At 39.2% G+C, this 24,992-nt stretch overlaps 1 protein-coding gene across 1 annotated transcript in view; it reads left to right on the top strand.

The window, feature by feature from the left end:
* USP45 (ubiquitin specific peptidase 45) overlaps nt 1-20,892 on the top strand; it is a 67,612-nt gene extending 46,720 nt beyond the window's left edge. Inside the window, exons 10-18 of the mRNA XM_026726680.2 lie at nt 1,664-1,745; nt 3,658-3,749; nt 13,969-14,025; nt 14,297-14,443; nt 15,985-16,651; nt 17,464-17,561; nt 18,265-18,351; nt 18,816-18,969; nt 20,119-20,892. Of these exons, the coding sequence (XP_026582465.1) occupies nt 1,664-1,745; nt 3,658-3,749; nt 13,969-14,025; nt 14,297-14,443; nt 15,985-16,651; nt 17,464-17,561; nt 18,265-18,351; nt 18,816-18,969; nt 20,119-20,249 (1,515 nt within the window). The 3' untranslated portion in view covers nt 20,250-20,892. The remainder of the gene's footprint in view (nt 1-1,663; nt 1,746-3,657; nt 3,750-13,968; nt 14,026-14,296; nt 14,444-15,984; nt 16,652-17,463; nt 17,562-18,264; nt 18,352-18,815; nt 18,970-20,118) is intronic.
* Nucleotides 20,893-24,992: the final 4,100 nt, after the last annotated feature.

Below are 24,992 nucleotides of genomic sequence, written 5' to 3' on the forward strand. Positions count from 1 at the left end.
TTCTTGTCTGATGGTGATAGAGACAGATTTTATTCACATATATGAGAAGTCACTTTATAGAGACCTATTTTTAAAATGCAGTGATGTATGATTTAATTACAAGCACAAAGGTCTATGCAATAATCACAGCCCAGTTGTAACATACATTTTAATGTTAAAACTTTTTGTATGGATTTTTTTAATGATGTCTGTCCTGAATCTTACTTTCATATATATTAATAACAAAAATATCCAGTGTAATTTTTGTTCTTGCCCAATATTTTTTCCCTGCCCAATTTTAGGACTTATTTTAGCTCCAAATATATCGCATTAATATTAATATTTTAATATTTTTGAAAGACAAATGCTCAAGTAAAAGAGTCCAAGGTTACATTTTTATCATAATTTCATGTCTTTCAAATTGGAATGACACCATTCCAGTACACTTTGGAAAAATTAGATAAATGTAGGTATCTTAATTCAATTTATCTTTTGTAATTTTTTATGTTCTTTTGTCTTTGTAACATTAACCCTGTCTGTTAGCCAATTCACAGGGATATATGTTATTCTGCAAAGAAAGGAACCTCTTCTTCATTTTCTCACTAAAACTGGATTTAATTTTCTTCTTCCATGTGGAGATATTTTCTCTTTCTGCTGATGATTTCAATATTTTCTTGTTTTTTTCTGTGTATGCTTGATGCAAGCAGCAATCCTCTTTTAAAACATTCCAGAAGTGATGCATTTTATAAAAATACACAAATTGCATCATTATTGACGAAATGGGTTTTCAGACAATAGTAGGCTTTATAATAAAATAGGGAAACTTTCTCCAGTTTAGGTCTTTCCAGATGTTTTCTAATGGCATTGACTGATGGAAGTTGCAGTCTGATTTGTGGGGAAACTGGGTGGGTCTGGATGGAAACTTGAGTTGGGTGGATTGGTATTTTTCATGAAGACTGCAGAGACATAAAAGGTTAAATTTATTGCCCATAAGTTGTAATCCAGATTGCCTTGTTCCTTCCACAGCTGCTGCTTTAAGGTGAATAGGTGAACTAAGATAAACCTAGTTTTCTAGTTTCATATTTAGGCTGAATGAGTTTTGAAGTGGGCACTTTCTGGTTCTACCTAAAGCAAATCTTAAATTTTAAAATATCTCAAGTTTTGTAAAGATAGTTAATTTTAATTATGCAAACTGCTAGTCTTTATGTTAAAAAAGCAGCAACAATGTATTTAAATAATTGATAAAATCCTGTGTATATTTTCTTGTGACACACATATATACTTTGTATAAGAAGGGAAAAGTTCATTTTTCTGTTGTTTTCTGATTGAATTATTGCTGATAATATATTTTTAATTTGTTTTAGAATGGTATTTTATTATAGCTCTTCTTAATGTTATATATCTCAGTGTTGCACTCATTTTGCAACTCCTTTGATTAGGCTTTAAGGGCAAGGAAGTATAACAATAACTAAGATTAATTAAAAGTATATGGAAACAAGAGTAGAGGTCTTATTGTGAAATTCTGAGACTGTATTTTAAATTCTGTCATTAATATGAACCCATGTCTTCAAAAGAACAGTAATTCTCCAGTCTGTTTAATAGGCTGTTTAGTTTTTTTTTTAAAAAAAGAGGGTTAAAACTGCAAACTTTAATTTAAAAAATGTGCTAAATATCTGTGTTACAGCGCATACAAGCTGCAATCTTAACAGCATTTAATAATCCAACAAGTAAAACAGCAGATGAAGAAACCAAAAGAAAAGTCAAAGGTATGGTTTCCTTTGGCACCACTTCCCTATATTATTTGCATAGAGTTTTCTTTTTGCACAAATGAGTTATCTTTATAATATTATCTAAAAGGCAATTCTAGCATTTTCACTCAGGGAGGAGGCAGAGAATTGTACAACAGAGATAATATATTTAACCTGCATATCAAAGTACTTGATCAATAATTGAGAAGAGTACATAAAAACTGAAGATGGCAGAACCCATGCATACTTATCTAGGAAAATGTTTCACTAAATTCAGGAAAACTGATTTCTGAGAAGGTACTAGGATTGTACTATGAAGTGTCAGACACTACTTTTCTTTTAACTAGAAAAGTAGAAAAGCTGAAAATTTGGCAACTTGATGGGTGCATAGAAAAGATTTCAGATATGTAGAATATAAATAGAAGATTATAGCTCTGAACATATTAACCTGGAAGCATTTGGGCACATTTATTAGCTGCGGAATAGTTGTGCTTTTAAAGTTGTAGCAACGTTTCGGCAGAATTTCATCTGCCATCATCAGGCTTCTGTATTGTGTTCGTCTGTGAGTCAGACTTTCACAGCCATTTCTGTTTTAAATTTGGTGCTAGCCTACTGCTGTGTTAGAATGTTTTTTCTTCATCCTGATTGGTTGGGAGTCTTGGTCTGTATTTATTGGTCTTGGAGTTTGCTGTGTTCTGCTTGATTGGTGTTTCTAATATCTTCTGTCTGTTTTGTAGTGGTTTTTTTGTCTTGATTGGCTGGCAACATTGTGTTTCCTGTATTGGAGGCTTTTAGTGTGGCTTGGCTTCGAGTAAACAGATGGCTAAGCCAAGCCACACTAAAAGCCTCCAATACAGGAAACATAATGATGCCTCCTGTCTACCAGACATCTGGAAACTAGCTCTTATCAACAAATGAGTCCCAGCCATGAAAATCAACACCTGACCCAAAAAAACACATGACACCACCACCATTCTTCCTCACCAGACTCAAACTCAAACCCATCCCATAGATGAAAGACAGCCACCATCCAGAAACCAGACCATGACTGCATCACCAGCTGCCACACTCCCCGACCCCCAAACCAAGCAAATGGAGACACACCATGAGCACATATCCAGGCCTCAAACTCGGAGCCAAACCAAAACCCAGAATGTCACATCACAGCCACCCACTCAGGATATCACATCATGGGACTCAGGAGGTTACACCACAAAACCTCAAGATGTTGCAACACAGCCAACGACCCAGGAGATTACAGCACAAGACCCAGGATGTCACAACAATAGAACTCAGAAGGTCATCACACAGCCCATGACCCAGGTCGTTACAACACAGGAGGCTGATAGATACACAGCCAATACCTCAGCCACAAGTTCTTACAAAAAAGCCAGCCAATCTGCAAACATCAACGTCATCAACCAATCAAGAAATGACAACACAGCCAACCTCCCCACCAGTATATATAGGGAGATGGCAGCTCCAATCACGCTTTGCTCGCACAAGCACGAAGCCGAAAGTACTAACCTAAAGATGGCAAGTGGGATCTCATTGAAACATTGCCAAGATACTCTCAATCTTACATGGGAAAAGACCCGAAAATGCCAAGACCTGCACATATATATATATACATATATATACATACATACATATGAAATAAAAACCAAAATTGAATTTAGTCATAGATAACTCATTTTTTATAATAAAACTGTATCTGGATGCAAACATCCAGTGACTTCTTTCCTCTTATTGCCATCTGGTGGCTACCCAAGTATTTGCATTTTTGGTATGATTTCCTCCTCCCCCCACCCTCCGCTGAGGGATGCAAACTATAACTTACTTTGGATGTATATTTTCTGAAATAAATTCTAGAATTCTGCTAAATTTAGAATAGAGATGCACAATTTTTAAAGAAGTTGTTTTTTTCCAGCATATGGAAGAGAGGGTGTGAAGATGAATTTCATAGACAGAATTTTTGTGGGTGAATTGACCAGCACTATCATGTGTGAGGAATGTGAAAACGTAAGTATTATGGCATTTGATAAGAAGGATGCTGAATAATCATTTGGATAATGCTAGGCTAATTTCTGATATTGTCATGACAATGTGGACTGGCTTCTTAAATATTATGGAAATCAATTCATTAAGTTCAACTTGGTTTCCAACTCTCCAATTTGTATTTGCTTTACTTGGAGAAGAAAGAAATGCCTTTCTTATAATCAGCATAGATCTAAGAATACTAGTTATGGAATATACTAATATGTAAAGAGAAAGAATGTTCTCTCCTGAAAGATTCATTAGTACATGCAGACCAACACTTGTAGTCTGCAGCTTGAGTAAGAGAAGGAGGTACCACAGAAGTCAATAGACTGGCCTCAAGTACTGGTATGAAATTTGTGAGGCCTTCAGGATGGTCCTGGTTGGTTGTTCTCTGCACCATTGTTGCTGTTTTCTATTCACTTCCTTCTCTATCCTATCTTCTTTGCTTGATGGGAAGATAAAAATGCAAAAAACCCCGCAGACATTACATCTATTTTTCTTTGTTCGCTGCCTATCCATTGTTGAAAAAAGCAAGTAAACAAAAATTACGGTAATAAGGAAGAAAAGCAACTTTAGGCAACCGAGTTGGTAGTGTGCCTCCTACCATGGTGTAGACTTTGGCATACTAGCTTCTAAAATTAGAGACAACTCAGTTGCTTGGTGCCTGATTCTACCAGCCAGTACACTTGGCCTTTTTTCATAGTTTGCTTCTATTTAATTGGTGTCTCAGCTGAAGGAAGATTCTGTTGATCCAGTTGAAGTTTATGCCTTAAAAGGAAGGAATGAAAATTCTGAAAACTGCACTTTGGCCTCATTGCCTTCCACAGTTCTTTTTAAAAAGTTGCAAATCCATCAGAGCAGGAAGAGGGGAAATAACTGAAAATGATTTCTCCCCTTCTAACAGATAGCAAAAACTTCCTATTAATCAACAATTAGTTGAATATATAGTTATGTAATTGTGGGGTGATTAAGTATGATTTACAAGAAGAATTTTTTATGAGTAACACTGATTTAAATATATTTGTCCATACCCTGTGAAGAAGAATCTTTTAATAGTTTCTATAGCTTTCATTGGTGATAATGAACAGTTCACAATTATGTGATCTTTTCTAATGTGTCTGTATTTCTGAATTCAGGAGTGAGGATTGCTTATTTGGTTTCCAAGATTCTCTATCCTGCTCCTCATTTTCTGGTATTAAACCAAATTAATAGAATTCCATATGAATTCTTCATTGCTTGTGCATTGTTGTCAGAGGTTTGATACTACTATTAGTCATATATCGAAGTTAGTTATTTCTCCCATAAGCTGTTCAGAGCATCCAGTAGTGGGAGGTGCTTCAATCTCTGCATGTTTAGGCTGGGCTTAATTTGTGGAATGCTCCTCCTCCTCCATGGGACTCCTCCCCAGCGTTCCCCAGTTTTGGCTCAGCCTCGTTGTGGATAGGCAGTGCTTTTTGTTCTTCCTTGGCTGAAACAGGAGTATTACTCAGCAGGTTTGGATATAGTCTAGTTCGTTTTTTTCAGGCTTTTAGCTTCCAAATCACTTTACGATCTCCCAGCATTAGCTCTCTCCCTCTGGTCGTCGGAGATCATTTGCATTTTAGGGCAGTGCTCTTTCGCGCCTGAAGTGGCGGGTGGCTTCGGCATTGCTCCGAGCCCCCCCATCTGCTTGTTCTACCCCCTGTCATTGTGATTCTGCATTGCCTTTCTCTATATCGGCAATAGCGGCGTGGGCATTTTCGCTCTCATCCGAGTCGTATCGTTGAGTTTTCCCCTCAGAACGCCGTCTTAGTGTGGAAAGCAGTAAGAATTCTTTCCACCCCTTCCCCCACCGTTCCTTTTAGCCACAAGGAGAAGCGGTTGGAGGCATTCCCCCATGCGGCAGGAATTTGTTGCTGGGAAGCATGCGCGCGCCAAAAATAATGGCCATTGTTTTTGCCTTTACTTTAAAAAAAAAAAAGTGCATGGCTGCGCTATTTGTAACTCGAGCTGTGTGAGGTAGTTTTCCTTCCCGATCAGAGGTTTTTCCTTCTGATAACCTAAGGAATTATTACACCTTGTTTTTCTATTAGATTCGAGGCCATCCGTGTATTATTGTTGGCTTAACCCTCACAGCCTTACCCAGCGGCACAACAGCAAGCACCCAGGCCCGTGACTGCCTTTGCAGGGAAGCTGTTGAAGGCCTCTCTTTATTATCTTGGCCTTTCAAGCGTTCTTAATTTGGCTGTTTGGATATTCACCCTATCAAGCTGTTTCTCTATTAATTGATATATATATATATATATATATATATATATATATATATATATATATATATATATATATATATATATATATATATTATGTGGATCTTTGTTGTTCGGGTTTTCTCCCGCGTAAGATTCGAAGTATCTAGGCAACGTTTCGATGAAGTCTCATTCATCATCTTCAGGCTTCTGTCTCCGGCTCTGTGCTTTTCAGAGTAATGTGAGATTGCAGCTGCTTCCTCCTTTTAACTGCCAGTGGGGTGGGACTTGATTGGGTGGGGGCTTGGCTGTGTTCTGATTGGGTGGGGGTGTGTTCTCATTGGTAGGGGTTTGGTTGTGTTCTGATTGGTTGGGGGTTAGCCGTGTTCTGATTGGTTGGAGGCGTGTTCTGTTCAGGTGGGGGCTTGGCTGTGCTCCGGTTAGTCTTAGTTGCTGGGGATTTGAGCTGGTGAGTTGTGATCTTGCTGTTTGGCTTCTAGTTCGTGGCCCTGTTGCATCTTCATAGTGGGTGTCGGTTTGCTTCATGTATGGCTCGGAGGGTTTGAAGTGGGTAGTGATGCAGCTGTAGTGCAGCTTCTGGTCCATGGTCGTGTCTCATCTTCTGAGTGGGTGAGAGTCTGTTTTCTACATGGAAGTGTGGTGGTGGCATCTTGTGTGGCTCTCATGGGTGTGGGTCTGGTGTCCTTCTTCATGTTAGGTACTCGTCTGTTCATGAGGGCGGGTTTCCAAATGGCTGGAAGGCGGGAAGTGTCATCTCGTTTGTTCATGCTGTGTGGGCGTTTTTCTATCTCTATGGCTTCTCTGATTATTCTGCTGTTGAAGTGTTCGGTTTTGGCGATAGTTCTGGTGTTTTTAAAATCAATTTCATGTCCTGTGGCTTTGAGGTGTTGGACCAGGGAAGAGGTCGTTTCTTCTTTTTTGATTGAGTTCTTATGTTCTTCAATGCGTGCATTTATTCTTCTGTTAGTTTGTCCAATGTATGTGGTAGGGCAGGCAGTGCAGGGGATTTCGTATACTCCTTGGTTTTCTAATTCGATTTTGTCTTTGGGGTTTCTTAGGATGGTGGATATTTTTCTGTTTGTGCAGAATGCTGTTTTGATGTTGTGTTTTTGGAGGATCTTGCTGATTTTGTCTGTAGTGCCTTTTATATATGGGACAGAGAACAAGACAGAGAACAAGAAAACGGCAAAGCCCTCCTCCCATATATAAAAGGCACTACAGACAAAATCAGCAAGATCCTCCAAAAACACAACATCAAAACAGCATTCTGCACAAACAGAAAAATATCCACCATCCTAAGAAACCCCAAAGACAAAATCGAATTAGAAAACCAAGGAGTATACGAAATCCCCTGCACTGCCTGCCCTACCACATACATTGGACAAACTAACAGAAGAATAAATGCACGCATTGAAGAACATAAGAACTCAATCAAAAAGAAGAAACGACCTCTTCCCTGGTCCAACACCTCAAAGCCACAGGACATGAAATTGATTTTAAAAACACCAGAACTATCGCCAAAACCGAACACTTCAACAGCAGAATAATCAGAGAAGCCATAGAGATAGAAAACGCCCACACAGCATGAACAAACGAGATGACACTTCCCGCCTTCCAGCCATTTGGAAACCCGCCTCATGAACAGACGAGTACCTAACATGAAGAAGGACACCAGACCCACACCCATGAGAGCCACACAAGATGCCACCACCACACTTCCATGTAGAAAACAGACTCTCACCCACTCAGAAGATGAGACACGACCATGGACCAGAAGCTGCACTACAGCTGCATCACTACCCACTTCAAACCCCTCCGAGCCATACATGAAGCAAACCGACACCCACTATGAAGATGCAACAGGGCCACGAACTAGAAGCCAAACAGCAAGATCACAACTCACCAGCTCAAATCCCCAGCAACTAAGACTAACCGAGCACAGCCAAGCCCCCACCTGAACAGAACACGCCTCCAACCAATCAGAACACGGCTAACCCCAACCAATCAGAACACAACCAAACCCCTACCAATGAGAACACACCCCACCCAATCAGAACACAGCCAAGCCCCCACCCAATCAAGTCCCACCCCACTGGCAGTTAAAAGGAGGAAGCAGCTGCAATCTCACATTACTCTGAAAAGCACAGAGCCGGAGACAGAAGCCTGAAGATGATGAATGAGACTTCATCGAAACGTTGCCTAGATACTTCGAATCTTACGCGGAGAAAACCCGAACAACCAAAGATCCACATATAAATACCATGAGAACCTCAGAAAACAAATATATATATATATATATATATATATATATATATATATATATATATATATATATATATATATATTATATCTATATTTATATATTGGTGACTTTCATTCACTCCAATAATAATAATAATAATAATAATAATAATAATAATAATAATAATAATAATATATTCAATATTAATATCTTAATAAGGAAAGATATTATTACTGTGATACGACTCATATTATATATACATATATCTTAATTGAAAAAACAAAACAAGGGGATAAGATATTATCAGGGCAACCGGTCCCTTCTTGGATCAGGCCCCTGGGCGTGCCAACCGCCTCAACAGTATCGCTTCGAATAACGAGCATATTGCATCTCTTTCAATTCAAAATGGCAGGTGGTAGTAGCTCTCAGACCTCAACATCAAGGGTCAAAGCTAAATCTCAGCACAAATCCAAACAGACAAAAGGTCATTCTAAAGCTTCAGAAAAGGATGCCAACAGGTGCCATAAAGCATTAGAAAAGCAAATAGATAGGTGTGCAAGGGAGAAACACAGGGCCTCACAGGACCTTCTGCACCCTAGTCCAGTACCGTCTACCTCTTCCCATCCTCCTCCTCCCCTAGATCACTCCCTCTCATCCAGACACAGCTTGGTTTCCCAGAACCCTGTCAGAAGCAGACCCCCTATAAAGTGGGATGTCTGAGGATAAGGGCCTTATTCTTGATCAACTGGTATTTTCAGGTTTATTCCACTCACAACTATTCAGATCACTTTTGTTTAAGGCAAAAAACATTGCACGCCTGAACAAGTCGGCTCCTTCTACCACTCCAACTCCTTTAGAAGTGGGACCAGAAGATCTAATTTTTCAACCAACCAGTAGTCAAGCCAGATGTGATTCCAGTTCCTTATATGTTTTCAGACCTGGTACAGAAACAGTGGGCATCTGCAGCAGTGTACCCTGCCCCCACGGGATATGACAGGAAATATTTTAATTTGGCCCCTGATTTCTCAAAATGGTTGAATACTCCTGAGGTAGACGAACCTATAGTGGGATTAGCGTCCTCGTCCTCCATTCCCAGTGAAGCGCTGGAAGCATTAAAGCCAGAGGAAAAACGAGCCGAGCTTGCCTTACGCAGGGCCCATCAGTCTGATGCATGGGCCACCAGAGCGGCCACAGCCACTTCCTTCTTTACCCGTGCTTCTCTCAGGTGGCTCCGTCTCTTACAGGAACATGTCCCTAATTCCAACATTAGAGTGCACCAAGATATTGCAAAACTTATAGCAGCCACTGAATTCTCAGCTGACACAACTTATCATGCGGTCAAGTTTTCAGCCAGGGCCATTACCTCACATGTCACAGCATGACGCTTACTATGGTTAAAACATTGGCAAGCAGACATTAAGCACAAATGCAAGCTGGCTTCATCTCCTATTGTGGGAGACAGACTCTTTGGCCCTTGACCCGCTGATAATTGAAACCCGAAACAAAAAGAAAATTCTACCTTCCCTTTTTCGGAAGTCAGATTCTAGAAACCCTCAGTCCTTTCGGCCTTTTTATCAGGGATTCTTCTCACCCAGATACCAGAGACCCCCATCTTTCAGACCAGGGCAGCAGCCAGAGAGGTCCAACTTCGAGGATAGGAACAGAAGGGGTGGCCAATCCAAGAGATTCTTTTGAGGAGCAGGAAATAGGTCTTTCCGGAGTCCAAGATAACTCCCCAGACCCGGATCCCATTGGTGGACGCCTTAAATTATTCGCGGACCAATGGGACTCCTCAACGTCTGATTCCTGGGTCAGAGACATGATCAGATTTGGTCTTGCGCTGGAGTTTCAGTCCACTCTCCCAGACTTTTTCATGTTATGCTCTGTTTCCAGAGATCCGGTTAAACGTAATCTTATGGAAACAGCTTTCCATCATCTACTGGACATACGAGCCATCCAACCAGTAGCTACCAATCAACGAGGGCGAGGTTTCTATTCACATCTTTTTGTTGTTCCCAAAAGTTCAGGGGGGTGGAGAGCAATAGTGGATTTGAAACGTCTCAACCGTTTCTTAGTATATCGCAAGTTTAAAATGCACACCCTGCAATCTATCTTACTTTGCAACAGAAAGGGTGACATCCTTACGTCCATAGATCTGATGGAGGTGTACCTACATATTGCTATTCGGCCTTCTCACTATAAATTTCTGAGATTCTGTTATAATAACCACCATTTCAAATATGTGGCCCTTCCTTTCAGACTAGCTTCTGCCCCCAGGACCTTCACGAAGGTTCTCGCAGTGCTAGCTGCTCATCTCTGTGATATCCCCATACAACTCCAGTGTTATCTTGATGACATCTTGATTTTGTCATCTTCTGATCATCAAACAGTCAGAGATAGTCAGAACACATTACAATCCCTACAAAAACACGGGTTCTCAATAAATTGGAAAAAGAGATCATTTAACACCATCGACTCGGTTAACCCATCTAGGGGCAGTCATAGATATGGTGGAAGGCAAAGTTTACCTGTCAACAGATAGACTAAATAGCATTCAGCAATTAGTTAAGGAGATCAGGGGTCTTAAGAGGGTGTCCCTAGCAGAACTATCAAAATAGTTAGGCAAGATGATCTCATGTATATCTATCATCCCTTGGGCCTGGCTCCACACGAGATCCCTCCAGTGGTTCCTGCTCCCGTACCAGCGCTCCGGCCGAAGTAACTCCAAATACAAGGTCAAGGTACCATCAAAGGTCCTCATATCTCTCCTCTGGTGGACCACACCAGTCATCAACAGAGGATGCCTCTTCAAAGAGCCACACAGACTTACCATCACCACCAATGCCAGCCTGTTTGGATGGGGAGCGCATGTTCAATCGCTCACAGCCCAAGGCTGCTGGTCCACCATAGAACAGTCGTGCCGCATAAACTGGCTGGAGCTTCGAGCAGTACACCTGGCTCTCCGCAGCTTCCTTCCACAGGTACGCAATCAGCCCATACTAATATTGACCAACAATGTAACAGTCAAAGCTCACATAAACAAACAGGGGGCACACAGTCAAAGCATCTCATGCAGGAAGCAGAGCGCTTGTGTCATTGGGCAGAGAGCAACCTACTTTCCATCAGAGCAGAGCACATTTCGGGCCTGTCGAATACACAGGCAGACTGGCTAAGCAGGGCCACAATCGATCAATCGGAGTGGCGCCTCCATCCGACCCTGTTTCAAGAGGCGGTCAGGACATTTGAACAGCCAGTGGTGGACCTATTTGCTTCCCCCCTCAATGCTCAGCTCCCGAGATTTTTTTCCAGGTACCCCTCGTAAGGAGCTGAGAACTTCAATTCGCTCCGCTGTCGTTGGCCCCTGGGACTTCTGTATGCATTCCCGCCACTTCCACTGCTTCCCAAGGTCATCCAAAAACTGCTAAACGAAACTGCTTCTAGTAGCTCCTTACTGGCCCAGGTGGCTATGGTTTGCAGACCTCTGCAGTCTATCCATATTAACACCATGGAGAATTGTGCCAGACAGGGTCTTGCTAACCCAGGGACCCCTTCAACATCCGGACCCTCAATGGTTGCACCTGACCATCTGGAGCTTGAGTGGAGTCGTCTGAAGAGTGAAAAGTTTTCCAACAGAGTTATTGCCACCATCCAAGCCGCCAGATGCCCCTCAACAACTTGCATTTACAATGCCACATGGTCCAGTTTCTGCAAATCGTGTACCAAGTCTCAAATTGATCCCATCTCTCCATCTGTGGCTCAAATCCTAGAGTTCTTGCAAGAGGGAGTTGACAAGGGATTATCATCTAATATGTTGAAAAGACAGGTGGTGGCCTTGACATAAGTTCTCACTTGTGAAGGTCTACTATCTCTTTCCCATCATCCACGCATACAGAGTTTCCTTTGAGGAGCCACAAATTTACGCCCTCCAGCGGTACACCGTTATCCCACCTGGGACCTTAACAAGGTCCTCGTCGCCCTCACTAAGGGCCCTTGTGAGCCCTTGAAACCATCAAGTCTCCAATTTCTGACGTATAAAGTAGTTTTTCTTGTACTGATCACTTCTGCTCGTCATATTTCGGACCTTGCAGCTTTGTCTATCCGACAAGATCTTTGTGTTTTCCATTCTGACCGGGTGGTCCTTCGTCCTGATCCTACATTTATTCCCAAAATTAACTCGGTTTTTCATAGGGCACAAGAGCTGATTTTTGCCCCAGACCATCCCAAGGGTTGGAACTACAATGACATAGGCTTGATGTGAGGTGAGCATTGCTCACCACATAGCAACTTTCAGAAAAACAGAAGCCTTATTTGTGTCATTTCAGCCCAACACTCAGGGATGCAAGGTCTCATCTTCTACAATAGGCTGTTGGCTACGGCCTGCAATAGCGAAAACATATCAGACTCAATCACTGCAGGTGCCCAGGGGCATAACAGCTCATTCAACAAGGAGCGCTGCAACATCGGCAGCGTGGGCCACACCGGCACCAATAACTGAAATTTTTCAAGCCGCAACCTGGGCCTCTCCATTGCCATTCATTAGGCATTATAAAATAGATGTGTTTGTATCTGCTGAGGCCTTCTTTGGTAGAAGAGTTCTGCAACGGGTCCACAGGGACCAGGAGGGGTTTCCAGGCCAGACGGAGTCCCTCCCGTAGGACAGGCCAAGCTTTGGTATGTCCCACTACTAGATGCTCTGAACAGCTCATGGGAGAAAGGGCATTGGTACTTACCTGACACACCCGTTCTCTCTGAGCTGTGAAGATCATTCAGCACCACCCTTTTTCCGTCTGGTGGGGTCCTATTTCAGCCAATGAATTTGTTAGGGCATTGAGGACGAGGGCGTTTATTTTTCTCATCTTCACCAAAACTGGGGAACACTGGGGAGGAGTCCCGTGGAGGAGGAGGAGCGTTCGACAAATTAAGACCAGGTAGACATGCAGAGATTGAAGCACCTCCCACTACTGGATTCTCTTCACAGCTCAAAGAGAACGGGCATGTCAGGTAAGTACCAATGCCCTTTTTCTCTACTTTGAGAGGACAACAATCTGAAACCATCTATATAGCAGTCAAATTATGTGTTCCTGCTTGTAGAATTCAACAGAATGTTCTAAAGGAATCTCTGTTCTCTGTTGTAATAGGATACTGCATTTTATGATACCACCACTGCATTTTATGATACCACCACTGCATTTTAATGTGTTTTATTTGTATAAAATGAATGAAAGCTGTTCTTGCATACATAAAGAGTTACTTGTTTTAAAAAATTATTAAATAGAAAAGCACACAGAGTAGAATCTGTTGCAGTGTCCCATGGTCATGTGATTACTATTTGCATGCCTCACAGCTGGCTTCCAACAAGCCAAGTCAATGGAGAAGCTGGCAGTAAAACTGCAAGCTGCGATCATGTGATGTCCAGATGTTATTTGCTTAACAACCATAGTGCAAGTATGGCTGTAAGCCCATTCATGTTCATGTGATATCTCACTTAATAATTGCACTGCTTAGCAACAGAGTGCCAGTTCCAATTATGGTCATTAAATAAGGATACCTGTACAGTGGGAATTTTTTTTTCGCCTTCAAATCCCTGTTTTTCCATTTTTGTGAAGTATTCCCATGCCTAATAAAAATGTATTTACTATATAACTTTGTTTGTATGGTGGAATCCACAAGATGTGTATATTCATTTGCCATTTTCATTTTTTTCTGTTCTAAGATTTCCACAGTAAAAGAACCCTTCATTGACCTTTCACTTCCTATAATAGAGGAAAGGGTAAGAAAGTTCTTATTGAATAAAGCCTTCATTTTAATTATCAGAAGTTTTCTTTGTGCCAATTGATATAAAAAACTCAGCCAATTTAGGATTAAATAATACTTGGTGCCATATATCGCTTTAAATCTGGTTTAGTTTTGGTTTAGACTAGATTACTGTATAAACACAGCTATTATGATTTTTAATTATTGGTAGGTGTGAAAATCAATTCTAATTAAATAATATCTTAGATAATTTGCTACACCCTAGTAACCCATGTTGATTTTTCTAGACTTCAAAACCTGTTTGTTTTGGAAGGACAAGCAAAGGTAAACAGATACAAGGAGCAGATACTGGTCGATTCAGCTGTTCTTCCATATCTGCTCTGACTAATCAGCAATCAAAATTATCTAGAAAGTGTTCATTAACAAAGGATAAGGTAAGAATAAGCCAGCATGGACAATTGTAACATGAATTCAAATGTTCTTCACATAATTTTCATTGTTCTTTTTAAAAACCCTGATCACATATTTTTAACTTCCAATTTTAGGTCACAAGTGTTTGAATGTACTTTAATCACTTTTTTTCAGAAAACTTAGTACTGCATTGATTGATTGAAAGATTTTAATAAAATAAACGATTGTGACTGAAATATATATAGGATTGTATATAAGTATGGAGAGGCTGAAAACACCTTAAAATGATAGATTTAAAGTATAGTACTTGAAGGCAAACATTCAAATTTGATTTGGAAACCTTGGTGAAAAATGATTTCTTAAATAATATTTAAAATCTTTTGAAAAGAACTTCAATAAATTCAAAAGCAATTTGTCTATTATTACCAAATTTTATTTTCCATGTTCAGGAATATTAGTTATAAATGGCAGCAACAATTATAAACATATGAGATTGGCAAATTCTAATAAGTTCAAGAGGCTTTATCAATTTAAAATAATGTATTAATTTAAAATATTTACTCAAAGACTAAAACTAAATAGTTTTTGTATGTGTGTAAATGCCTTGTGTAAATTTCTGTCACCTCATAATTATGTAGATTTCCTTTTATTTGGATAGTTTCTTATTCAGGCTTCTTGATCCCTTCAAATATTTAACAGTTTTACAAAATTTTTGTAGGATAAAATTTCAGTTGGACATCAGTGAATAAAAACTAGCTTGAATATGAGAAAAAGTCAGCCAGCCAGTGTTTTATTATGGTCAATGACCAGAATTCCATCTACCAGAAAATAAATTAAAACATGTGAAATATAAAAATAAATGAAAACAAACAATAACTTAAATAATCAGTATGTTTAGTTACCACAGATTTTACAAATAATAAAACAAAAATTGGCTGAAGAGACCAAATCATATTGACTTGCTAACAATTATATCTAATTTAAATCAGAATAGCAAAAGTTAGAATATTTTGGACATATGATGCAAGACCCAGAAAAATACGGCATACTTCATTTAATCCTCCAGGGAAAGATTGAAGGCAAACAAGGAAAAGAAGAAAATCAATGCTTCAAATCTAAGGGGTTGGTTTGGACAAAACTCAACAGCACTTTTTTGTGTGGCTGTTGATAAAAATAGGATTTGCCAACATGATCGCCAACAACCAATGAGGGATATGGCACAAAAACAACAAGAAGATAAATCTGAATGAGCCAGAAATTTAATTAATGCACAATATAAAATAGAGCTATGCATTTTTATAAAATGGGTAGGATTTCAAGTTTTCCAAGAACAGAGAGCAAATGCCCAAGTTCTTCTTCCCAACCACTTGGTAACATCCTTGGTTAGACTACCAGGCTGAACTCCAAAATCTAACCATATAGAAGAGCCAGTTGGTACATATACCTACATATTTATGCGTGTATAAAGAAAGTAAGATTGTGTTTGCATCAATGGGATTTGAATAATGTGGTGTGTTTTTTTCTTTTTCCTTTAATACTTTGATGATGACATGGCAACTGGCAGAACCAGGTAAACCATGAAAGACGACTTGCCAACAAATCTGGTGAAGAAGAAACAAGCCCTTTTATTCTGCCTGGAAAAATCAGAAACTCTACAATAGAAGACAGAGCCAATACGTCATGCACAAGAGACAGCGGTGCTATTTTGGACTCTCCAGGAAATGGAAGTCAGACTGAAGGCAGTGAGAAAGAAGTCAGCCATTCTGAAAGTAGCATTGATGCTGATAGTGAGGCTTCTGAAAGTGAAAGCGCTTCTAAGCAAATTACAGCCAATAAAACTTGCCCCTCCCCTGATTTATGCACAGATGGACACAGACACTTACCTCCAAATACTAAAACACAATATAGCAAATCAAACAATAGCAGTATGGAGGCACTTACTAGTGCCTTGTCGAAATTTCACTTTGGAAACACAGCCATTGAGAGTGAAGGGCCTCTCAACACTCTTTCAAGCATGCCGAAGAACACTGCCTTTTCAACAGAGATGCAAAACCCTCAAAATGCTTTCCAGACTCTTTCTCAGAGTTACGTAACAAGTTCTAAGGAATGTTCGGTACAATCATGCCTGTATCAGTTTACCTCTGTGGAGCTGCTAATGGGAAACAATAAGCTGCTGTGTGAAAACTGTACAGATCAGAAGCACAAACGCCAGAAAAAAGCAAATTCCACAGGTAGCTGGTAATAAAAAACCTTTCTGATTCAAAGACATGCTCATTCAAGAGTGGTATTTATGTGTTTTGGAAATCAGCGCCCTTCCCATATTGTATACTGTCTGCTTTATTCAAAGGCCTTAGGCCCTGTAAAATTTCCCCAGGAAGTTAACTGTACATTGATTCTTTGCAGGTAAGATTGTTCAGGTTCATTGCTGGCTTGGATGTCACTTTGAACCAAGAGTATCCAGTACCATCCTTTTGGAGACAGCTTTGTAGTTTATCTTCTGAAGAATAAGGGAATATTCTTGAATCTGTTGGAGCCAGTTGGATCTCTTCTCAAATTGGCTTTGAGGGTCCTGTAAAAAGCTCTCCTGCCAACGATCAGATTGTTGTTTCCTTCTTGCAGCTAGAAGGAAAGAGTGAGGCTGTTGCTTAAAGAGGTGTAGTTTGGTCAGTTTTAATAACTGTTGGGTGATATCCAGTATTCCACACTCAGCTAAGCTGGTGGGGAAGTAGTGGTAGTACACTTTTGAAGGCTTTTTAAAAAACAGAATGGGTATCTTGATCATTCTGAGTTTGGGTTTAGCCATGGAGTTGCCCTTTGGTTGGCCTGTACATACTGAATGACAAGGAAAGCCCTTGTTAATGCTACTGGTTCTTTCAGAAGCTTGTGTTATTATTGACCACCAGGATATATTATTAGAACATCAGTTTCTATCTCTATCATCTCTGTCTCTATTTCTCTGTCTCTGTACTCTTCCTTATAAATAATGTATTTTTCATGTATTTTCAAAACATTTCCCCTATAAATGGTGTGCATTTTTTTATAGATAAGAAGACAGAAGGTGTCTATACAAATGCTAGGAAGCAGCTCCTGATTTCATTGGTTCCTGCTGTTCTGATCCTCCATCTGAAAAGATTTCATCAGGTAATGCCTTGAAACAGATGGTTTCTTTTCTCCCTAAAAGTTAATACCGACAGAGAGGAATTTTTATTAGAGCTACAGTAAATATTTGGTTCATTTTCAGAAGTTGTCTAGAAGTGGTAGAAGATTTGCAAAAACAAAGTGGTCTTTATTTTTTTTAATCTGTAAAACCCCCTTTTCTTATTCTAAGTATCTGTTGTTAGCTCAGCACATTCTAAGGTTAAGGTAACAGGCTAGAAAAAGGGAATCTCTGAGTTGTAGTCATGTATACACACACGCACACACACACAGAGACAGACACACAGTATATATGACTACAATTCACAGTCTCTTTCTATATCTATAGGTTATATTTAGAATTTGTTGTTTTTCCAATACTTTTGCAAAGTAATACAGTATATCTATTAAAAGAAAAAAAATGGGTCAAGTTTTGTTTTAACACTATTTGATTCCTAGCTTAATAACATACTTCAAATATAGCATGACATTCAGGTTCAGGTTTTGCTCTTGATTCCTACATATTCTATGTTTAATTTTCCTTGACTGGAGTGATACAACGCGATATTTTAGGTTGTATATTGTAGCTCTATATAAGATCATTTGTTTTGTAGATCACTCATAGCAGCTACTAATTTATTTATTTCAAATTTCAAAACATTTCAAATATTTATGCATTAAATCCAAATTCTACAAATTTCTTTTTAAGGCTGGCATGAGCGTACGCAAAGTAAATCGACATGTAGATTTCCCACTTGTTTTGGACTTGGCTCCATTTTGTTCTGCCTTTTGCAAGGTAAGACATAAAAGCATAATGTAAGTTGCATTTGAAGCAAAATTGGTGATGTTTTAGTTGAAAATTGAAGACACTTTCTTCTTACAGATGTCAAACATTTTTAGTCAAACATTTCAGTCAGATTCTTGTACAACACAAGATCATTCTGTTAAACCAAGCTTTAGTAATAGCTGAAAATACCTTTTGCTACCTGAAATTAGAAAAAACTGACTGTCTTCTTTTAATAAAATTGCATTTATTTAACATCTATCAAACAGTTGGTCAGTTGTAGTTTCTACAATTTGCTGGGTTAGACTTAGGGCTAATTATTAACAATGCATTTAAAAGAGAAAGAGACAAATAAGCCAAATTAAAATATAAGAAAAACTGTTAGTTAGCCAGTGTATCAGATTTACAAAAACCCATACTGAAAGTATTACAAAGTCCATACTCCATGGCCCTCACTTCTTTCCTTCCTTTCCTAGAATGTGACTGATGGCGGGAAGGTCCTCTATGCGCTTTATGGGATAGTAGAGCATAATGGCTCCATGCGGGGAGGTCATTATGCAGCTTATGTAAAAATCCGATCATCACCCAAAAAACATTTGGAGCACAACTCTAGCAATAAAAACATTCAAGGTAGGTATCTAAATAAAACTCTGGATTAGATGGAGGGAAAAAAACCCACCTGTGCTGTGTATGCAAGTAATCCACAACTTACTATCCCAGTTGGGATCAGAATTTCTATTGCTAAGCAAGGCAGTTCTTAAGTGAGTAGCACCCAATTTTATGACCTATTTTGCTCCAGTTAAGTGAATCGTGGTCGTTAAGCGAATCAGACTTCTTGCATTGACTTCGCTTGTTGGAAGCCAGCTAGGAAAGTTGGAAATAGTGATCACATGACTCCAGGACATGACAACCATCATAAATGCATGTTGGTTGACAAGCGCCTGAATTTTGGTTAGGTGACCAACGTATGCTGCTATGGCCATAAGTGCAAGGACTGCTTCTACTTATTATTTTCAGTGCCATTTTCAGTAATTCTGAATGGTCATCCAATGAATGGTTGTATGTCAAGGATTACCTGTGAGAGAGAGAGAGAGAGTGTGTGTGTGTGCGTGTGTATAAACATCACTCTGCTATAAAAGTTCGTGAAAAACATACAGCTAAGCATTCTTTATGACATCAAGCCCATGTTTTTCCCAATGAAAGAAGGATCAAGACATAATCTTTATTATATTTTCATTTGCGTAGCGCTTCCCCCCCCAAAAAAATGTTACAAATGCTAATAATTGCAGAAAACTGTTTCCTTTACATTACATGGGTTATATCAGTTAAAATGATTTTAATTTTGCCATGAGGTGGAGAGGCCCATATATTAGAAAAATGTACTTTTTTTAATAATCTGGATTTGGTATACAATATCATTTTTCCCTCAGCCTTGAAGCTATTGCCTCCTTGCTCAAGCAGAGAATGATAGAAGTAGCCTCATTATTACAAAAACCACTTTAGTCTCTTTCAAATACTCTTGCTTGTTCCAATCCACAATTTGGGTGTTTCTACCGTAAGTGGCTTCCTTATTTCATAAGATCTTTCTCAAGTAACTCTCACAACTTTCATTAAAGCTTTCAAAAGAGCAGAGCCAAGATCCTAAAAACAAAGATGTAAATGTTTTAGACTGAGATACTTGCATTTGAGTCCTAATTGTTTGCTTAGCTTGATTGTACATTCTCTTATTTGTTGATTACAGCTAATGAACACTGGTGTGTGTGTCTGTTTGCATTGCAGGTTTAAAAGAAACTCCGGGATCAGCTGTAGGACAGTGGGTTTATGTCAGTGATACCTATGTACAAGCAGTCCCAGAATCAAGAGTATTAAATTCACAAGCCTATTTGCTTTTCTATGAAAGAATTCTGTAGCCATGTTCTGTATGGAAAACAGAGAAGCAATTGGTGTTATTTAACTTGTTTAAGTGCACAGAAAATTACAGTTTATGTAAATATTGTGCCTTTATCTGTTCTTCTTTAATAGAAAATATACCCTGGTTTCAGACTCTGTACATCATGGCTTGGATACAGAACAGCTTACACATGCCTTGTTTCCCCTTTTTTTCATGCATACAAAAATACAGTAGACTGGCTAACATTGTTGTTCAGTTGCTGTTTTAAAAGAACCCATATCCATCATATGCTTTTATGAAGAGTTGAGGACACAGACTGCATTGAAATGGAAATTAATTAAAAAAATCATATGTGATTGCAAGGACATGGGTGTGTATGTGTGTGTTTCTGAATCCAAGCAGACATTGATTTTGAACTCCTAAGCTGTAATGTGAAATAATACATTCTGAAACGAAATAGTAATGTTTCAATATGGGCCAGTTAAAATCATGTGCTTTTTCAAAAGTGAATTGCCGGAACAATCTTGATAAGACTGACAACCTGATTTTTCCTCAGTGAAGAAAAAGCTGTTTATGGACACCAAAACATGTTTTTGTAAAATATTTGGCACTCGATTATTCTTGAAAGGAAAAATTTGTATAAAATTAATATGTTCCACAAATGGAAAGTAGTTTTGTTTCGGAAAACAGGTTCATTCTACAAAACTAGAATACTATACTGTGTGTTCTAAGGGAATGAGGGAGTGTATCTAGGCCTGATTTTATTCTGGGATGCTTTTCTTTATTTGAATATGCCTTGAAATCTGATGATGTTATAGATGAAAACTCTATTAGAAAGCAAGCTGAACAGACATCTTCCTGTGATGTGCTGGCTTTCAAATTTAGTGAACACCCAAACCACCTCTGAATCCACCTTACTTGCACTGTGAAGCTGGATCAAGCCATACCTTTTCAGAACAATTGGATATTCTCCATATAAATATATTGACAAATAAATGCATGTTCTAGAGAACAATTACTTTCTCTGAATATTGAAAAACAATGTCATGCAGAACAGTCTCAGAAGCACAAGTATGTGTATTGTACATACGTTTTTACTATTTAATGCATGCTGTTGTGGCCCTGTTTTTATAATAATGTTAAATAGGTCAAGAAGAGAATTAAACTAGGAACTCCAACAAGGAAAAGTTAATTTAACTTTACCCAGTCATATTGTGGGGATATACTTAATACTTGAGAAGAAAAAGACCAAAAGAAAAAGAGTAAATAAAAAAAGCAAGCTTCTCAATGACAGAACTAATTTTTAAGGCTCAAGGATACATTATGTACCAAACACTGTTTAGCGGAACGGTTCAAGCCAGCCTATTCCCTGGGGAAGAGGCTAATGATATAAAGATATTTGGATAAAATTCCTGATGTACTATATATTTCCTGGAGAAAGTATATGGGACACTGTATTATATAAATGGTTATTTGTGACCTGGTTAGGGTGATTGTGTTAGGGTGTCCAAATGTATGTGATTTAAGATGACTTAAATAGAATTAGCTTTCAGGTCTTTGTTGGGAATATCAATACACTGTTTTATTTTTATATATTGAGTAACTGTACAATTAGCTTCACATTAAGTGTGGCTTTTAATATGTAAAATATGACTGTATGGTTTAGAATTTGGTTATTTATAAGTTTTGTAACTATGCCACTTGGTACAGACATAAGGTTTGTGTCCATATTGAAGAGGATTGATGACAGTCACCTGAACGGTGGTGGCGCAGTGGTTAGAATGCAGTACTGCAAGCTAACTCACTGCTCATTGCCACGAGTTTGATCCTGACTGGCTCAAGGTTGTCTCAGCCTTCCATCCTTCCGAGATTGGCAAAATGAGGACCCAGATTGTTGGGAGCAATATGCTGATACTATAAACCACTTAGAAAGGGCTGTAAAGCACTGTGAAGCGGTATATAAGTCTAAGTGCTATTGCTAGTCATCCCATCATCCTCCAAACCCCTTTTTGAGAGTAGAGGACTCTGTTGAACAGTAAGTATTATTTTACAAATGAAAAATAGTAAAAATTGAGTAGAGGTAACTTCTGCTAGTGGGAGTACGTTATATGTCTCTACTTATTTTGGGAGAGGAGGTGCTTTCAAATTCCTGTACATTTAATGCAGCAGGCTTGTTGAACTTATGGCTGCTAAAATAAAAAAATCTGCATTTGTCAGTTCTAGATCCAGTGTTATGAATCAGAGATAACTATTATAGAATAGTTTTATTTTCTGTTTGTTTTTAAGCAGTATGAGGGGGCAAAATGTTATGAGTGTTATCCTGCTGAATTTCTCAATGTTCTTCAGCACCATTGACTATGGTATACTAAACCCGCTGTAAGGATTGGAAATAGAGGGTACTGTTCCTCAGAGAATCTCCTGGTTTCACTCAGTGATAGTTGGGGAAGAGATGGAGCCCTTGTCCATTTCATTATAGTGTCCTGGAGCTTGTTCCTCTCTCCATTACTATTTAACAGCCATATGAAGTCACTGGGAGAGATCATTGCCAGCATGGGATGAAATATCACCAATTTGCTGTATAAGATACATGCTCTTCTTAGCTGGTTAGGGGCTCCTGGTAGGTAATATGTAGCTGGATTCAACTAGAGGTAAATGCCTCTCTGTAAGTGGTGATTCTATTTGCCTGAAAAAGTCATTGCTTGGACCCAGCTGTGTGGACAATTTTAATCCAGTATCCAACCTTCTATTTTTAGAAAGGTTATTAAAAAAACATGGCAGACCTGCAGTTTCAAAAAATTCTGGAGGATGCAGATTATCTGGTCCTGTTGGAGTTAAGAATTGTAGTCACCCATTCCTTGACATCTTGGAGCTAAAGCACTACAGTGCACTCCACATGGAACTATCCTTAAAGTCCCTGTTGAAACTTCAGCTTTTGCAGAATGCAGCAACCCACATTGAATTGAATTCTTCATTGTCATTGTACATTTATATACAGTATACATATAACAAAATTCACATAACAGAGACCAGACTCAACATGCACACACGCACACATAGTTTATTCACATAACAAAACTACCATCCAATAATATCTGGGAAAGGCTTACCAAGGGACCTGTCAGTGAAGGAAACCCTTCTTATGTAAACCTGTTTCGGGGCACAGTGCTATGAACTGGAATTGGGAAATGACAACAATTCATTCTGGTGGTCAGATAATTTATTTTAGAGTTCCGCTCAAACACTGCTTGGCACAGGGAGGAAGGCCCGTTAAATTTGTCTGTCTCAGGCACCTGATAATCTCTACAGGTTTAAAAGAAGCTTGGATTGGGTACATCTGAGGCCTTTGTTGCTATCTGGAATGAAAGAGCAGCTAAGGACTTTAATAAAATTGTGCTTGTGTGACCTCTGTAGATCCCACAGAGCCACTGACGGAAAACAAGTGAATCAGTTTTAAAACAGATAAGACTACCTCATGGTTATAGAACAGCAAAATGTAGTTTTTCTATTCTGATTCCATCTGGAGATAGACATTAGAGTAACACAATCCCTCTTGGGAAGTAGAGAATGGAGGAAGATCTACAGGGCTGCCATAAAAACTAATCTAGGTGTCTGTTGGATAAAATCATTCAGATTTGCTGTGGAGGTCTCTTGGAGGTGACTGACATAGCTATCCGGGATGATAACTGTTAGTCCCAAGAAAATGGAAGTTTGAGGGAAATTGATTGGCTTGTAGTTACAGGGGGCTATGGATGAAATGGATTATCTGGATAGCATTGATTGTAGTTATAGAAGGCCTGTGGTAGGATTGGGATGAGGTGGTACAATCCATCCTGGCCTTCCTTGATTTCTCATCCATCTTTGATACAATCAATCACTATACACCTCTGGACTAGTACTACAGATTAGGAATGGGAGGCATGGTGTTGTAGTGGTTTTCCTTTCTTCCAGGACATTTCCAGTTAGTGCTGGTAGATAAAGGAGAAAATGTGCTCCAAGCATCTATTCTGTGGGGTTTCTCAGGCCCCTACACTTTCTGAACTTTCTGAACTATTGAATACCTACACAAACTCTCCAGGTGAAGTCATCCATCTGCATTGCCTAGTAACCCCCTGGCAGGATTATACTGTATATTAGATTAACCTTGAAATACCATGTAGAAGCTGCAATTGATCTGAAATACAGTAGTCAGTAGTTATGAAAGCACTCTGGTGCACCCATGTAGCAGCACTTTACTAGTAGCAGTGGTGGGAGTCAAAATTTTTTACTACCGGTTCTGGGGTGTGGCTTGGTGGGCATGGCAGGGGAAGGATACTGTAAAATCTCCAGACAGAGATAGTATTTGCTGGTTCTATGAACTACTCAAAATTTCCGCTACCGGTTCTCCAGAACTGGTCAGAACCTGCTGAATACCACCTCTGACTAGTAGCTTATAAGCTTCCATATGTAATTCAAAGTGCTGGTTGCCGTTTAAAAAGCTGCTTGTAGTACAATGCCAAATTATTGCAGGACAACTTTTCTCCAATTATTTCTCTTCGTCCTGGCAGAGGGGCATGCTCTGGGTCCATTCCATGAAACAGCATCACCTAGTGGCATCCAGGAAATGTGCTAAAATTCGGACGACCAGACGATGGCAACAAAAACGTGTCTCTCTGCTGCTATATAACGGATGTGCAGATTCTTGCAGCCGGTATTTAACTCTTTTTAAAAGCGCGGAAGACTGTAGTCCAGATCGGAATCAAACAAGCAAGCGAAATTTCGAAGG

Source organism: Pseudonaja textilis, chromosome 1 (genome assembly GCF_049901715.1).
Source record: "Pseudonaja textilis isolate UNSWEBS1 chromosome 1, rPseTex1.2, whole genome shotgun sequence".
In the NCBI taxonomy this organism is placed as follows: domain Eukaryota; kingdom Metazoa; phylum Chordata; class Lepidosauria; order Squamata; family Elapidae; genus Pseudonaja; species Pseudonaja textilis.